At 33.7% G+C, this 18,187-nt stretch overlaps 1 protein-coding gene across 1 annotated transcript in view; it reads left to right on the top strand.

The window, feature by feature from the left end:
- The window catches only part of SLCO6A1 (solute carrier organic anion transporter family member 6A1), an 84,504-nt gene that overhangs the window by 21,929 nt on the left and 44,388 nt on the right, over nucleotides 1-18,187 (top strand). The window contains exons 4-7 of the mRNA XM_012773508.2: nucleotides 1,566-1,662; nucleotides 4,321-4,436; nucleotides 5,964-6,070; nucleotides 15,047-15,191. Of these exons, the coding sequence (XP_012628962.2) occupies nucleotides 1,566-1,662; nucleotides 4,321-4,436; nucleotides 5,964-6,070; nucleotides 15,047-15,191 (465 nt within the window). The remainder of the gene's footprint in view (nucleotides 1-1,565; nucleotides 1,663-4,320; nucleotides 4,437-5,963; nucleotides 6,071-15,046; nucleotides 15,192-18,187) is intronic.

The raw sequence follows: 18,187 nt of genomic DNA, 5'->3' as shown, positions 1-18,187 counted from the left end.
TGCTTAACTTTAAAATCACATTGAACTACCTAACTCTGAGGAGCTGCTAGAGATTTAGAATTCTAGACAGGTCACCTGAATATCACTGAAAATATGTAGACCAATAGAAAAAATACATACTTTCTAATATGATACTCTTACCATATATACATATATATGTATATTTATATATGTGTGTGTATATATATGTATATATATATAATTGGATGTAACATAGTATCCCCTGTTTACAATGCCTTATGCTACTGTATCCTACCATAAGTAATTCTAGAGACCTATCAGAATAGCCTATACTTTCTTATTGTACAATATATTCTGGTCATTTATTTGTTCAGTTATCTAACTATCATTTTTGAAAATAAATGTAAAGTTGTTTTTATATACTTATTGTGAAGGCAACTTAAAATATTAATACTATTTTTCACCAAAATAATTATTTTCCACCATAGGTAAAACAAGTCACATTAATAAAGTAAAATAGATGATATTCATCTTTATGTTTGCTTTTAGAAAAAACATTGCACTAATTTATTAATGTTGGTTGAGGGTGGCAGCAAATCTGTGGGATTTACTTTTGGTTCTACTGAATAGCAATTAAAACACACATCTATATACTGTAGAGAGCAGCTTACTGTGTTGCCATCTTCTGCTACTCTAGTAGCTAAGGTGAAAGATGCAAAGGTAATGATGTTAAAGTATTATCTTGCTATAGTGCCAAAAATTAAAATGAAATAAGGTATATTGAATTTATATTCATGCTAAATATAAATATACTTATTTATATTACATTAAATATATATTAATAGGTTAAATAAGGTATGATGAATTATATAATTCAATTATCTGACTTGTATATTTATTTTTTGAATTCATTTAACAAAAATATATTAATAATTATCATCTTTTCAAGAGATACTTGCCAAGCAATGAAGGTTATTGGTTCATGCCTAAAAAGCACTAAGTCTGCATTGGATAACATAATATGTAATGGTTAATTTTATGTGTGAGCTTGGTTAGCTTATGACACCCAGTTATTTGGTGAAATACCAGTCTAGATGTTTCTGTGATATTATTTTTAAGATGCGGTTAACATTTACAATCAGTAGACTTTGAGTAAAGCCGATTCCTTCCATAATGTGGGTGGGCCTCACCCAATCAGTTGAAGGTCCTAAGAGCAAAGACTGAGGTTTTCTAAAGAAGCAATTCTGCCTCAAGACGGCAACATCAACAACTCTTACTTGATTTTCCAGCCTAATGGCCTGACCTACAAATTTGGACCTGTTGGGCTCAAAACTATATGAACCAAATCCTTAACATTGATCTCCCTGTTCTCTCTCTAGATAGATAGATAGATACATACATACATAGGGATATATATATGTATGGATAGATATATGGCTATATATGGAGATATATATATTTGGATATATCTCCTGTTGATTCTGTTTGAGATCTCTAATATAGAATACTCGGAAAAGCTTTCAGAAGTAATCGATTTCAGTCAATTAATGTTTATCATCTTATGACAAATTAGGCTTATATAGTTGCTTGAATTTATTTTACAGGTATTGCAGATGCTTCATCAACGCTTGGATATGCTTTAGGTTATGTGTTAGGAGCACCACTAGTTCAGACCTCCAAGAAAATGATTTCTAAGATAAGGTAAGCCCTTTTCTTTCCTTTTTAATATATTTAGTGAATAGATACTATAGCTTATAAATAAACATATGCATTTAATTTGTAATAACCATGTTTTTTAGAAAATACATGCAAATGTGACTGATATGCACAAATAGGTACATACAAATATATCTAAAATGTCCATCTTAAATGTTTTAAGTGTACAGTAGTTAACTATATGCACATTGTTTTGCAACAGATATCTAAAACTTTTTCATCTTGCAAAAATAGCAATCATCATTCTACTTTCTGTTTCTGAGAGTTTGACTACATTAGCCACCTCATAAAATAGGAATGATGTAGTATTTGTCTTTCTGTGATGGGGTTATTTCATAATATCTTCAAGTTTCATGCATGTCGTAGCATATAACAAGATTTCCTTATTTTTTGAAGACTGAATAATATTCCCTTGTGTCTATATACCATAATTTCAATGGACATTTAAGTTGCTTCTACCTCTTTACAGTTGTGAATAATGCTAATGAACATGGGTGTGCAAATATTCATATATCCTTGAGATCCTGTTTTCAGTTTTTGGGATATACACTCAGAAATGGGACTGCTGAATCATATGATAATTTTATATTTAATTTTTTTGAGGAACTTTCATACCGTTTTCCATAGTGGCTGCACTATTTTACATTCCTTCCAACAGTGCAGTATTCTGATTTCTTCACATTCTCACCAATCCTTGTTATTTTCCATTTTTTTATATAGTGGCCATCCTAATTGATATTATCTTATTGTTGTTTTGATTTGCATTTGCCTGGTGATTAGTGATGCTGAGCATCTTTTCACATGCTTGTTGCCATTTATGTATCTTCTTTTGAGAAGTGTCAATTCAAGTCCTTTGGCCATTTTATCAGATTGTTTCTACTACAGGGGAAATATTTTGATTACTAAATTTGTCTTGTATATGTAAGTCACCTATCAAAGTCCTTGCTTACATTTTATAGTTTTTTAGTTGAATTTTTAGCTCTTCTAGGTATGCAATTATATACTCATGTGTAATAATCACATTATATGTAATATAGCATTCAAAGTTAGATTATATAGCTGGGTTCAAAAGTGAAGAAAAACAAAATATCTGAATACTGTAATCAATGAGGACATACTTGTATGTAGCCCTAGTGACAATCTGAAGTTGAAACTCCCTGAGTATAGCACATTCAGATATATATGAATATGGATATGGAAGTGAATAATGGAAATCAAGATTGCAACACTATGTAATTTGGAATTTGTATCCCTGAATAATGGTAGCGGTGGATAAAAAGCTGTCCCATCAGTGAATAACACTGGGAACATTCTCTACGTTCCATGAAAGACAGGGCCTGTGAGTGAGCTACTCACCTGGCCTTGCTCGGCAATAGAATCACTCCTGAAAATCCAGCGCCTCCAAAACTGTGGTTCCTGAGCATGTGGGCATTTTCCCACAATGGCTGATTGGAGAAAGTCTTAGATGTGTGTGGAGATGCAGACAATGGCAACTGTGTAGTTATCAACTTTCTTTAATCTCCTTAAATGACCCAAAATAATTTCACAACTATGAAAATTCTCCACAAAATCAGCATTAATTAAGGACAAAGAATGCTCAAATTGCAAAATAACTATGAGCAAACAGGGAAATTAACTAATCCCAGCATAGTATTCTTCACATTCCTACCACACACTGTTCACTATAAGGCTTTGTGGTGAGCAAAGGCAAATCAAGAAAAACTGCAGAGAGAGAAGACAAGACAGAGACATTAACAAAGGGTCCTCAGGGTGATTTGGAATGATCACTCAAAGGATAAATTTACATTAAATCTGGGAGTTCAGAGAAGAGACTAGAAGAAAGGGATTTCAAAGTGTATATGATTTAAAGGGTCAGATGCCATATTTGCAGTTGTGCAAAGGAAAGGGGCAGGCTTGCCATAAAGGTCAAGGTGCTTTTGTAAAGTGGGGCAGGGATGATTTTAAAGGAGAGATAAGATTTAAAGAGATAGTCTTTCAAATTCATAACCTCTGATGGAGAAAAAAGTTAAACAGGAACAAACAAGCACCTTTTATTCTTCTTTTTGTAAAAGTGGAACTACCATTTGATCCAGCAATACCACTATTAGGCATCTACCCAAAGGAACAAAAAACATTCTGTAATAAAGACATCTGCACTCAAATATTTATAGCAGCACAATTCACTGTAACAAGGATGTGGAAACAACCCAAGTGCCCATCAAGCCATGAGTGGATTAATAAAATATGATATATGTATAGAATGTAATACTATTCAATTATAAAAAATGATGGTGATCTAGCACCTCTTATATTTTCCTGGATAGAGCTTAAGCCCATCCCCCAAAGAGAGGTATCATAAGAATAGAAGAATAGGCACCAAATAAGCACCTTTTGTAACCTGAGTGATGCTGGGGAAGAGAAGGAAAAGGAAACATTAGGATCTTGTAAGACAAAAGAAAAACACATAAATTAGAGGATTGACAACCACTCCCTCTGAACAAAACAAACAATAGTGACACATTAGCAGAAAATATTCTATTTCTCTCTCTCCGCATCCCTTACTCCCTCTCCTTCTGTTTGATTTATGGCTTTACTTTAATAAAATACCCAAAGTTGATATTTTTTATTTTTTCTCTATTAAAGCATTGGAATTGTTACTCAACGACAGATATGGTCTTGGTGGAGTAATTTTCTTTTTGCCGCTCTTCTTGCATGGTCTACATTAATACCATTGTTATGCTTTCCAAACAGTATATCAGGTGACTATAAAAATATAATTTATTAAATTAAAGGACAATAGTTTTACCCCACCCTGGGCCCCATTCTCAGAGAATGGCTATACCACATTTCTTTGTGAATATGCCTTTTCTCATAGTGGTCTGTAACAGAGATACAATCCCATGTACTATTGTTATTTGAGCAAATGAAATAGCTTTGCACCCAAATATACTTTAATTTTGTACCAGAGTTTCATTAGCACATATTTTCTCTTCTCACTATTTTATTTTAAAAATACTTTATAACTTAGGTGATGAGTGCACCAAAAGCCCAAAGTCTACCACTATGCCATATATACATGTAACAGAATTCAACTTGGACCTCCTAAATCTAATTGAAATAATAATAAAAAAAGTTACTAGGCATCTACCCAAAGGAAAAAAGATAGTTTATAATAAAGACATCTGTACTCGAATGTTTATGGCAGCACAATTCGCAATTGCAAAGATGTAGAAATAACCCAAGTGCCCATCAATACATGAGTGGATTAATAAAATGTGGTATATGTGTACCATGGAATGCTACTCAACTACAAAAAACAATGGTGATCTAGCACCTGTTATGTTATCCTGGATAGAGCTTGAGCCCGTCCTTCGAAGTATCACAAGAATGGAAAAAAAAGCACCACATGTACTCACCATCAAATTGGTACTAACAGATCAACGCTAAGGTGCTCACAGGGTGGTAATATTCACTGGGTGCCAGTCAGGTGGGGGGGAGGATGGGTAAATTCACAACTAATGGAGGCTGAGCACACTGTATGGGGGAAGGGCATGCTTGTAGCCCTGGCTTGGGCGAGGTGAATGCATTACATTTAACCAAATAATATCCTGAAATAAAAAAATAAATTCTGAAAAAAATTAAATGATTTATAGCTAGAGTTCATAAGTTGTCTTAAATAATGAAGCATATTTAAATCTACTTACCTAGCATTATTTAATGTATGTATTACCTCATAGAATTGTTATAAGATAAAATAATGATTAAAATTCTTTTGGAAACACCAAAAAATACATATAATGTCAGAGAAACCTAATGCTCTCCTAATTATAGTACATTTCATTGGCACAAAATATTTTTTAGTAACATTAAAGATTATTCTTTCATACTTTACGGCAAATATGGTAGCCACTTGCCAAATATGGCTATTTAATTGTTAAATTAAATTAAATTGAAAATTCGTATAATCAGTCATAGGAGCTACATTTCAAGTGTTTAATAGTCACATGTGGCTAATGCTACAGCATTCAAAAGTACAGATATGGAAAATTTTCATTATCACATAATATTCTTTAAGACAGCACTCTTTGAATGCTGTCTTTGAATGTATTTTGAATGCTGTCTTTGAATGTATTTTTTAATTAATCAGATTGAGTTTAGCTTGTTCAGAAATAGCTCACTTGCCATTCCAGGACTAGCTGAGTTTATTAGGATGTGTAAGTATGTTTTATATATGTGTTTTAGTTATTTGAGTATGTCATAAAATTCTTTTACTCGTTAACATATAGGTACAGAAGAGATAAAGGCTGAGAAACAGAAACAACCTCAATTCCTTTACAGCACACTTAAAGATACAGAACACAAAACTGTCCTGAGTTTGCCTTCTGTTCTTTGGGTAAAGTAAAATATTATATGAACAAGCCAATGAAGTCAACCTGTGCAATTTTCTAATAGTGAACTTAAGAAAATAAGCATGAAATGTTCAACTTAAATCTTAGCAGGACTTTTGAAGTCTTTTAATTAACCTATTCATTTTATAGATAATGAAAAATAGGACCTATCCTACCTAAGTGGCATAGCCCAGAACTTGGCTAATGTCAGAGACTGGTACCAGCTATTTTTTTCTTTTCTTTTAATTTTACGTTTGCATTATTTTGGATTTATTTTTCCTTCTGCAGAAATAAATAAGGCATTTAATGAGATGACATGTAGGTATCAATATTATCTTTTTAGTATGTTTAAATGACTTAGAAGAGAACTCTAGAAGTTAACCAATATTCCCACAAGCATTTCCATTACATAGAAAATATCTTATCTCAATATAAAATGGAGAAATCTTTGTTTCTCTAGGTGAGAAACAAGGTCTACAAAACAGACATTGGGAAGTTAAAAAAAAATAATGTTGCTTATAGATTGTATTTCTCATATATAGGTTTTTTTCAAGTTATTTTCCAAATTACTTAGTAGAACTTTTTGTCAAATCAAATCTTATGTTCCTAGGCAAAATGAGTTTCTCTCTCCATAATGCTTTGATAGATCTTTGATTAATATAATATAATATATTAATATATGGATGCTTTTTATTATATTAGTTTAATTCTTCCTAAAATGAATGGATATGTTGTATAAAATCAGAATTTGTTTTTACTTATTTCTATTCACTAAGTGTTTATCTTTTTATTAAGTCATTGTTAAGAAATGACCATGAGATCTATGGAGGAAGGAAAAGGAGAAAACTTTATTTTTAGAGAGATAATCTACAGATCAGGGAATGTAGCCTCTGGAGAAACCAAAAAACACATGCTCTGAAGAGAGGAGGTGGAAAGCCGACATTTATATCTTTTAGGGTCTGCCTTACATGCATATTTAGCCAGTTTGGGAAAATATATGAATATTTATGAGGGAAGCCCATGACCCGTGGGAAAACATATATGTAACATACATTCTATGTCCATTTTAGGGTGGAGTTTTAACATTAAAATGAGGTGGAATTTGGTTTTTCTGTCAAAAGGTGAACTGTAGGGTATAAAGAATCTTTTGTGCAATCTCTGTAACCAGCTGAAACTGGCTTGAGGTCTGTGGCTGTTTTATCAGGAAAGAATGTTTGCAAGGTCTGTCTGCTGTCCAGTTGGACCACATGCAGGAGGTGGGGCAAGGGGTCCGGTCAGCATGTGTTGGGTGATCTACTGGGGTTAGTTGGGAAACTCCCAGTTGTAGCTGTTTTGGCAGTTTTTTAAGGGCCAGTTTTGGCTCAGTTACAGGAAAGAAGACTTTATGGCAGTTAGTAATGTAACCAACCCCCACTCCCTGCTATGGCCACCTGATTCCATTTCTGATATGCCTCATTTTTGACACAGCGAGTCAGTTTTGTCTGTCAGCTGGGAGTATATTTTAACATATCGCCTTTTGGTTAAAACCTGCTATAAACAGCACTGATAACCAATTTATGTCATAATCCATATAGGTGGTATCCTTACCTGCCCTGGGTCCATCAAGTCCCCCAGTGGGACTCATGTGGCATGGAGGCTTATAGCCAATTGAGTAAATCAGGCCACGCAAGGGAAAATGTAGACTGGCATTCGTTAGCTCAGGTAAACAGGTAGAGAATTGGTGTAGCTTATAAAGCTTTCGAGTAACATTTATTTTTAGCTAACATGGAATTACGACAGGTTCATCTTATCTATCATCTCTGTAAGTCATGCTACTATGACTTTGGTTTTAATAGCAGACTTACAGCAATTGGTCATGCATATCATAAGTATCTTCACTGACAGGAAGAGAAGTTAAATAGAGACAATGATTATGACAAAGCTTTGAGAAGAGTAAGATGGGAGGAAATTTCCTAGCTCCATGGGAAGGTAACTAAATAGGTCATTGGGAGGATCAGTAGTTTGTACTTCTTGTAACCATTTGGCCTATTGGATAATCTTGTCTACATGGGTCTCTACTTCTCTTGAGGTGTTGACATAAGTACAACAACTGTTCTGGGCTATTGTGCAGACTCCCCTTGTTTGGCAAGGAAGAAGTCTAATGCAATTCTGTTATCTGATACTACTTGATCCAGGGAGTTTAGGGACTTTTCTTGGGGTATGATGCTTTTTGTGGTGTTTTCAGCAATTTGACCTATTGTGGCTAACAAATTTCTTATCTCTGTTAGTGTATTGTCCATACCTCAGAACAACTATACCTAAGAGGTTCTGCCACCAGTTGTCTTGATAGCCTCTTGGTAACTCTCTTTTGGTCTTATGGAAGTGAAAAGTGGGATCATTTTTATAATTGAGGTGAATAGAGAAAGGGGCAACATAATGACCAAGAAGGCAAAGCCCTTCGATTTGTTAGCTATTTTATACATCTTTGTGCCCAATTGTGGGTTGGTGGGTTAGACCCAATGCCACACACAAAAATGTGTCCCCTAGGGGCACAAGTTATACCCCCAAGGGTGTGTCTATTTAAGCTGTTGATTTATGGGTAAGGTGTTCCAAATGCCAGTGAGCAATGTATCAATTTTATGCTAGGATTTCCAGAAACCCATGGAGACATCGTATTTAACAAATGGGAGTCGCTGGCATAATTTGCTTTGGTTTTTCTGTTTAAGGACAGTCAGTCACCAGAGATAGCAGTGAGGGTGGGAGGCTGGGAATCTGAGAGGATGAGGATTTGGAAAAGGTGAGAACTGAAATGTGTTTTTGTCTAAGTTAGAAAAATTCATCTGTGACTTGTTTAGGGATAGACAGACGTAGTGGGGGTGACATTGTTAAGCAGGGGATAGAAGCAGGATCTCACTTTAGGTGGTGAACATGAAAAGTAACATTCAGAGGGGGCAGATGTATGTATGTGGTAACATTTGGTGTGTCAGAGAAATTGATCCCTGGTACAATGAGTGGTATATAATGATCTTAGATGGTCCTTGGAATTTGGTGACAAATCCAATATTCTGAGAGATTATCTCCATCTGCCATACTTTGGGAGAGCTTAATTAGTGAATTAACTTTCCAAACCTGCAAGAGCTTGACTAAGAATGAAAAAAGGTCAATATAGTTGTGATCGTGAAAAATGGAGAGAGGGTGGCCTTCTTAATTATGTAAGAAATTGAGCCAATGGAGAAACCTTGAACTCCTGAGGGTTACTAACTAAACTTTGGGGGTTTTCTTTAAGGTAGTAAAGTACCTGGCTGATGAGAAGTGACACTGTCTTTTGGATTGAGGGTCACATGTTTTAAAGAGAAAGTTTTAAGACAATGGTAGAAAACTGGCTCGAATAGGGGTAGATAAGGGAGGTTTACAGATGTCTAAATATAGGAATACATGCAATCACCTTACCTTGACATAAGCTGTCTGGTATACACAAGATTCCTAAAATTGTAATAAATAAAACAATGATAAAGTGTATATAAAGGCCAGGCATATTAGTTTAAAATAAACAAGGTGAAAGTAAGTACCCTGTTTTACATAGAATAGTAATAATTATGAAGACTCCTAAAGCCAATTAGTATAATAAGCACTATAAGGTAAGTATAAGCATTCATCTGGATACAGGCCTGGTCCGGAGTCTAAGGGGATGCAGTCCACCTCAGCTGTTGGCATCTTTTCATCTTGGCCTTGAGGCTTTAGTCAACTTGAGCTCAGTGTCAGATATCAGGGTGGAAGTTCAGACTTCTGCACATGTCTTTTTCTCGTGGGATATGTGGATGCAGGAGCCACTACCCAGATTGGGCACTATAAAAGGATTTCATGACCTTGTGGTGGTTTTTAGAGCATTAATAAGTGCTTGATAGTGAGTTAGAAATTCTCCCTATAACTGAGCAGAGGAAAGCATTTTTTCAGTCAGGTGCATAGATTGACCACTAGCCATGGTTAAAAATCTGATGAAAGTTTACAATTGATAAGGAAATTTGCTGATTTCTATTATATAGCACTTTAAGATAATAACCAGAATTACAACTAATAACATATTAGATTTTCTAAGAATTTATATAATTTTTGAAACATTTATATTGACAACATATCCATAAAAGGCAACTAAAAGAAGCTATAGTATCATTTATTATTTGAAAATGTTTCTTGTGTAATTTATCAAATCAGCCTAATCATTTAAATTCTCTGTAAGATGAGAGATATATCCTTTGAGGCATTCTAGGGGCCCAACTCAAAAATTTCAAAGTCAGTTCAAGGTCAAAAATACTTAATTTAGGATTTGATTTGGGGAAAGTTTCTTAAAGATACTAAAAGGCTCAAAACATTTGATCAAAATGGAATCATAAGTCACTATAAAATAATAGTCATTCATTTAACCAGAATGATAAGCAAAAACTTTAAAAGGAAATTAGAAAGCCACATAGATGGAGACATCTTAACTCTTTTAAAGCTCAGTTTTTAAGTACTCAAAAACCTAATATAGACTATATAGAAATTATCTTAATAAAATAATAAAATAAATCAGTAATAAAATAATATTATTAAATAAATAATAAAATAAAAATAATGAAATATAACAAGTTATATTTGATAACCGTTACCAAAGGGTAGAGAAAAACCTCCTGCAGTGTGATTATTTCTCCTTATGGGAAGCCCATTTAGATAAACTGGAAGCCAAACCTGATGAAAAGGATACTTGAATTAATCAGACTCAAGAAGAATGTGTCAAAGGTTATGAGTCTACATTATATTATAGAGGAATGTAAACAAGAAAACTAGTACCTTGAACAGGGGAATATATAGCTCTTAGTAATAGCAGGAGAAGCTTCCTGATTATACAACTTAGACATAGGGAAAGCTAAAACTACAGAATCCAGTCAAGTCCTGAATTGTTCCCTTGCACACTAGTTGCCATGCTCAGTATGATGTAATCCACATGTGCTTACCAAAACTACCTTCTGGGATCAGCACTTAAAGCCCAAGAGAACAATCTTTAGATTTCCCCTAAACCTAGTGGTATCCTAGCTTGAGAAAAATGGCCAGTAGGGACACCTTGCTATTCAGTGACTAATTTAGTCAATTCCTCTTTCTTGGGAGTGGATAAAGAGTGGCAGACTCAACACAGCTTTGATGAATTGACATAGCCAAAATGAAAGAGCAAAGGCCATTGAGAAAGAGAAGTAAATGTATAGAAAATAGTCAGTAGCTAAAATAAAAGTAAATGAACATGCAATAAGCTGGCACAAAGAAGTTGAATATCTACACCCCTGAAGCAATCAAGACAAAGCAATGGAACTTCCACCATTGAGTGAACAAGATATTCTGAATGATGTTCCATTTCTCTGTGACTGCTAAATTGTTTAGCTACTAAGAAAGTGTTTTGGCTTTCTTACTTTCCTGTGTAACATTATGATAAATTGCATCAACTGAATTAACTAATGAGTCTGTTTTAATCTGAAAGAGACTAAACATGAAAATTTTCTAGTGCAGTAGTTCTCAGTGTGGTTCCCAGACCAACAGCATCAGTATCACTTGAGAATTTGTTAGAAAATGCAAATGCTAGGCACTACTTGAGACCTACTGAATCAAAATCTGGGGAAGCAGGACCTACAACCTATGTTTCACATCGTGCAGATGATTCAAGGTACACTAAAGTTTACAAACAAAAAATCTAGAAATCTAGTACAATTTTCTCATCTTAGAAATTATTGAACTAATGTATATTCTCTACTGGACATCTACTATGTGACAGAAATTGTATTAAACCTTTACATATATTCAATCCTCATAACCACCAAGAAATATAGATGTTATAGCTTCTGTTTTACAGATGATGAACTAGTAATTTAAAGAGAATGAGTAACTTTTTCAAAGACACATATGCTACATACACACACACATGCATACATACAGGTGGCTCAATTGAGGTTAAAAGTATAAGAATATTTGTTGTATCTAACTCTAAATCTATTGATCTATCTAATATAATACTTTCTAAAAATGAGATATGAATAAATTGTGACTTTTTTATTATTGCTCCAAAAATAAGTTGTAAAACCAAGATTTAAACTAGATTTTTCTGTCTCTTCTGCCTGTTGCAGCTAGTAAAGACTGATATTTTCTTATAAAATCATGGATATGACTATAATTTTATTAGGGTAAGGATTATACTTAACAGTCACTTCTCAATAATTACTTTTTAAGTAAATGAGTAAATTAATATTTACAATATTAGGACCTATAAAAGAGCTATAATCTGTTAATTGAAAATTAGTGAATGTATAACATAAAATAATTATAAAATTAACAAAGATTAAACAAAAAATAAAATAACTAAACTATTAGAATAAATAAGAATATTCCAGAAGTATTATCTAAATTTAAAATCAGATAATAAAATAAAAAGATACCACAAAACTATAAATACTTCAGGAATTCATTTAAAAGAGATGTTTAAAATTGTCATGAAAAAATTTAAAACTCTATGCAACAGTATTAAGAAGACTGGAATAAATTGAAAGATACATCATGTTAATGGATGAAATGACAATCTTCACCTATGTGATTTTTTTCTCAAGTAATCCATGAATTTAATGCAAGTATAATCAATACTATGGCAAGAATTTTAATTTTTTAAGTAACAAATTGATTCTAAAATTTGTATGTCAGAATAAGGGCGTGAATAGCTAAAATGCAGAGCACTGGGTCTAGTACACATTAAAACATGTTACAAAAGCCATAGTAATAAAAAACATTGCAGCATTTCCTCATTACAAGTAAATAGACCAGTGTAACAGAATAGAGAACTCAGTAACCAATGATATATAGGAATTTGCTATATGATAAAAGAGGCACTTCAAGGATAATTGTTTAGTAGTTGTGATGGAAAATTTGGTTATTATTTGTGAAAAATGAAGTTGGCTCTTTAACTCATGTTATGTACAAAGGTGATTTTCAGGTTAATAAAATGTGATTAAATAAAACAACACAGTTAATGTTAGAAAATGAAAGAAATATCTTTGTGACGTAGAGGTGGGAAAATGTTAAACAAGATTGCAATTATGTAAAATATGAAGTAAAACTTTATGGATTAGATTATATCAAGTCAAGGATTTCTGTTCTATGAAGAAAACTATAAATAATATTAATAGATGGGTGGCATATATCTAAATCCAAGCAATTAATGAATAACAAAAATTCTTGGAAAATCTATACCAAGATTTCAGGAACTCTAATAAAAATATGAATAGGTAGTTTATGCATACACAGAAGAATCCCAGATAGTTAAGAATTATCTGAAAATATGCTCAGTTACGTTTGAAATTAGAGAAATATGAAATAAAGCATTGTGGCACTACGTTATATTTGTAAGCAGGACAAAATTTTGGAAACCAGCTAATGATATCAAGTGTTTGTGATTACATGGGGTGTACTAGTTATCTATCGCTGCATGATAAACCATCTCATAACTTAGTGGCTTAAAACAATAGAAAATGTATCTTGCTCATGAAAATGCAATTTGAGCAAGACTTGCTTCTTTCCTCAACTAGAGTAATTAAAGTCTGGAGGGTGGAATCATCTGAAGGCTCATTTATGCAAATATTAGCTTTTGAGTGGCTGTTTCCTAGAACACCCACACAGAGGCCTCTCCATCTGGCCTGGTCTTTTTCACAACATGGTGACTGAGTTACAAGGCAAGAGTTCTAAGGCAGTAAGAGATCCCAGCATAAGCCGTATCATCGTTTTATGACCTAACCTCAGACAGTCTGCAGCATTACTTGCTTTGTTGAAGCAGTCATAAGGTCTTTCCAAGTTTAATGACTTTTGACGGGGGAATGGCATAGTTTTGGAAGAGCATGCTGGACCAGAAATAGTGCTCTGATGAATTTTAGAAAGTACAAGCTGCTACATGAAGGACATGGAAGTGTGCTACGTTTTGATGGTAGTACAAACTGGTACATTCTGGAGAACAACCTGGAGAAATAGAAGAATAAAGTTGCTAAATCTCAATGCCCTTTCTAGAACTTCCAGAGACACGCTTAACACAGGACCTAAAGGGTACTTGCACAGGATGTTTCATGTAGCCTTGTTTTTGATAGTAGGGAGTTAAAGGTAAGCTAAGTATTTAAGCCTATGGAAATGAATAAATATGATGGAATCACACTATGTAAGATTAGATAACACACAGAAGCTGAATTAGATGACTGTGAAGAATATGATTATATCTAGCCAGGGGTATTTAGGGTAAAAAAAAGAAAGTTTAAAGTAATGAAAAATATATAAACATAAAACAATACTAAATACTTTCAAAGACAAATACATAACCAAGAAAATACAGAAATTAGTTTGAAATTTACTACTTTAACTTACTGTCTTGTTAATTACTCTGTATAGTATAATAGTATAATAGATAATGGTAAACTATCACATCTTAATAAGACTTCTGAATAAGCTCAACAAATTTAATGCAGAATTTAAATAACGTAATTCTTTGTGTAGGTGGAATTCCAGAAGCAAAATATAATAGAATCTTGACTATAATCCTAGTGATTTTTCTTGAGTGTTGCTTAAATTTTCTTTATTTTGTGTTTTAGTTAAATGAAAAAGACTTGCTAAAAAAATAAGCAGGCAAACAAAAGTAGAGATATTCTAGAGACTTGATTAATGATCTATCCATTTTTCCCTAATCTTTCCAACAAAATGCTTGGCCCACAAATAAAAGTTAAATGTGGCATGGAGATCAAATTAAAATATAAATGGTCAAACACTACCTGTCTTTTATGGAATGTGTGTATTCGTGAATTGTAGATTTCTGTTTGATATCTACCTATAAATTTTCAGTTTAGATTGGGAAAGGCAAAGTTTTGTAGGGTGAACATTAACATTTGAATGGGCATATATATTCCTCTTCACCTAGTCAACTAAAAGAATTGATATGTAATTTATTTCTATTTCAGAATGTGATGAAGAATCCAGTATTTTGGGGCCTAGCTCTGTCTAAAGCTACAGAAAGTTTAGTTATGATTGGAGCTTCTGAATTTTTGCCTATATATATAGAAAATCAGTTCATATTATTATCCCGTTCCGCAACTATAATTTCAGGTAGACTATCTTTCTCATTGTGCCATTTCAAAAATTTTGGATAAATTTTATGAAATATTTCACATAAACACAAAATATAAGGAATAATATACTTGAATATAATTTGTGCAATTTGCTCAAATTTTAAAAATATGAACATTTTGGCATCATTGCATCAATATTTTTAACACATAAAGCCTTGTAAGGACTTCCATATCACTCACCATCCCTTTTCTTTTTGTTCCTTTCACGGGTAACCATTCTTCTGAAGTTAGAGTGTATCCTTCCCATACATGTTTCTACATCTTTACCGCTTATGTGCTTGTCTATATACAATCTATATCTAAAATTTATGTATCATTTTGTATGTACTCTTACGCTACTTCTTTTGTCATCAGAAATTATGTTCTTCAGATTCATGTTGATCTATATCTATTTAATGCATTTTAATTACTATGAGATTCCATTTTATTAATATGTCATCTTATTAATGAATATGAAGTTGCTCCAACTTTTTCATTTTTCCAAACAATGCAGTAATGAATAGCCTCGTTGATATCTTCTTGTGTACATTTGTAAAAGTTTATCTAGATTTAGATATTGAAGGGGAATTGCTATTGTGTACTTCTTTGATTTTCCTAGATATTGAGAATTGACTACAAAAAAGGTTGTAAATGCAATTAAATTTTAAAGTTCTGCCATTAATGGGAAAGTGGTAAATACAATCACTTTTCTTACGCTGTAAAAGATCAAGGATGCATCCTGTAACTTTTAAGGGTAACCAATAAAAGAAGAGTAAAAAAGTATATTAATATGAAAGAGTTGATTAATCAAAGAAAGAAAGAAAGAAGAAATATAAAACAAGGGCACCAAACAAGGAAAACAAATGTTAAGATGTGCAGAAAACTTGACTATCAGCCTATGATTGAGTAGATTTTTAGATAGAAGGCACATGATTATAAGACTGCCAATTGTCCAGAAAGCCAAAACATGACACAGATCAGTTTCCAGGACCATAATGACAAATTTTTTCATGAGCACAACATGCTTTTGGCCACTCTGTTTAATCTAACAGAGATTGGGAACTAAATCCATCCAATTTGTTTCTTGTAGCATTTAATTAAGGTCAATGTCAACAGAATTCAAACAACTTGAAGACACCACTTGCAGCGTTGACTCCAACCATACCCTCAAGGTCCTGGACCCAGTCAGCTAATGGTTAAAATCAGGGTCTGTCTTTAAAACTCAGATGGCTTTTTTCTTAAGTTTCTGTGCTGAGTTTCCGCTTAGCCTGAGATGAAAATCCAAGTATAGCAGAATGTATTAGCAGTTTGAGATTCAACCTTGGCCTCCAAGGATGAAATCTGGGGCAATTCTGTCATCCATAACAATGTTGATCAGTGAGTGAGGCTGACCAGGTGCTTTTGAGAGATGAAGTGGTGTCACTGATTATTTCAACTAAAGTCAGGGACAAAAATTTTGTACCACTTTTTCTAGTTGGCTTACGCTGGTTGTAGAGAAAACTACCCTGAGGCTGCGTATTACTAATCCTTCCACAAAGCTTCCCTAAAATAGCCAGGAGTAACTTCATTTTAGAAAAATCTCCAGTGTTCTGAAGGCTATATTATCTACTGGTGGTATTTTTAAAAACAGTTAATGATCAATTATGAGTAACCCTATCTTCTGGAATATATCATTTCCATTTGACAAGTAACGCTTGCCAAATAGCTGTAAGTCTGATTTATTTAGTCCATCTCAAAATGAGGACATCAGTTCACAGAGTTACAAGGTTTCTGTAAGTCAGGGCTTTGGCTTTGACAAGTGGCCAGTAGTAAGCTAATAGCTGTTTTTCAAATGGTAGCTATTTTAGAAAGTCAATGAATCCCATATTCCAAATGGTGCCTCCAAGGGGATGCTGCCTCCTTTTTCCAGAAAATTATCAGTCATGGAGATTTGTATGTAGCTCAAAGGGGTCATTACGTTTGTAGTACCTCAAAGTAGATGGTGTGCCACAGCTTGGTGATTAGCTTTAATGTAGGTTTATGCCTTACGATCACTGTCAGTCAGCTGATATAAAAGCCCAAGTAGAATACTAAAGTATGACATCTAATGTCTCTAATATCCAAAGTCCAAAATGACACTAGACTGTCTTTTGGTTGGAGAAAAGGGAGACATTTTTTCCTTGACTTCCAGAGTGATTGAGCATTGTGAATCTGTCTACATAGTCCCCTGCATAATTGATGAGCAGTCTCCTGAATTTTGTTGGACTTTATCAGTTACCCTTGCTGGTGAAGTTGTGATAATACTAAAGTCAGAGCCATTGAGTCTGAGGCTTCTGATTCTCTAGTCAGCTGAATATCATCTATTAGTGAAAGATTTGCTTATCAGAGGGTACTCACACTAAATCCTTACCCACCCTCTTAGTAATGAATGGCAAGGGAGTTCAGTAACTCACAAGAGAATACTGCAAATATATACTTATGGCCTTGCAGCATAAATGAGAATTTGTCTTTGTCTTTGGGTGACAATAGGATACAAAAGAAGGTTTTGGAAATGCCCAAGATAGTTACATGAAGTGCCATCAATCTATGTAGTAGATTTGTTTGCCTTACAACATCTGGATCAGCCAGGACTATAGGAGTGACAACTGAATTCAGTGGTGTTTAATCCACGGTAAACCTCCAGCTCCTGATAACCTTTTACACTGGCCTTAGGGGCTGTTCAGTTGAGATATTTCATCCCTTACTACCCCTGCTGCCTTTAAGTCTATACTCAAAGGTGGGACTTTCTTTTCTTCTCCTGGGATTTTATGTTGTTTCTGTTAGACACTACGAGAGGAGATAGGGTGACATTTTGGGTAGCAACTTATGTGTTCCACTATCACTTTAGGAGTTTAGCAGCATTCACAGTAGAAGCTTATAAAATATAAATACCAATTATACATTTAGAAATTGAAGCCACAGCTTCAATGAATACACGTCAGTGTACTGAAGCCACAAATGAAAATATATTTAAAT

The sequence above is a fragment of the Microcebus murinus genome, chromosome 11 (assembly GCF_040939455.1).
Source record: "Microcebus murinus isolate Inina chromosome 11, M.murinus_Inina_mat1.0, whole genome shotgun sequence".
NCBI classification, from domain to species: Eukaryota; Metazoa; Chordata; class Mammalia; order Primates; family Cheirogaleidae; genus Microcebus; species Microcebus murinus.
Note: the sequence above shows the minus strand (reverse complement) of the source record. Positions and strands in the feature narration are given on the sequence as shown.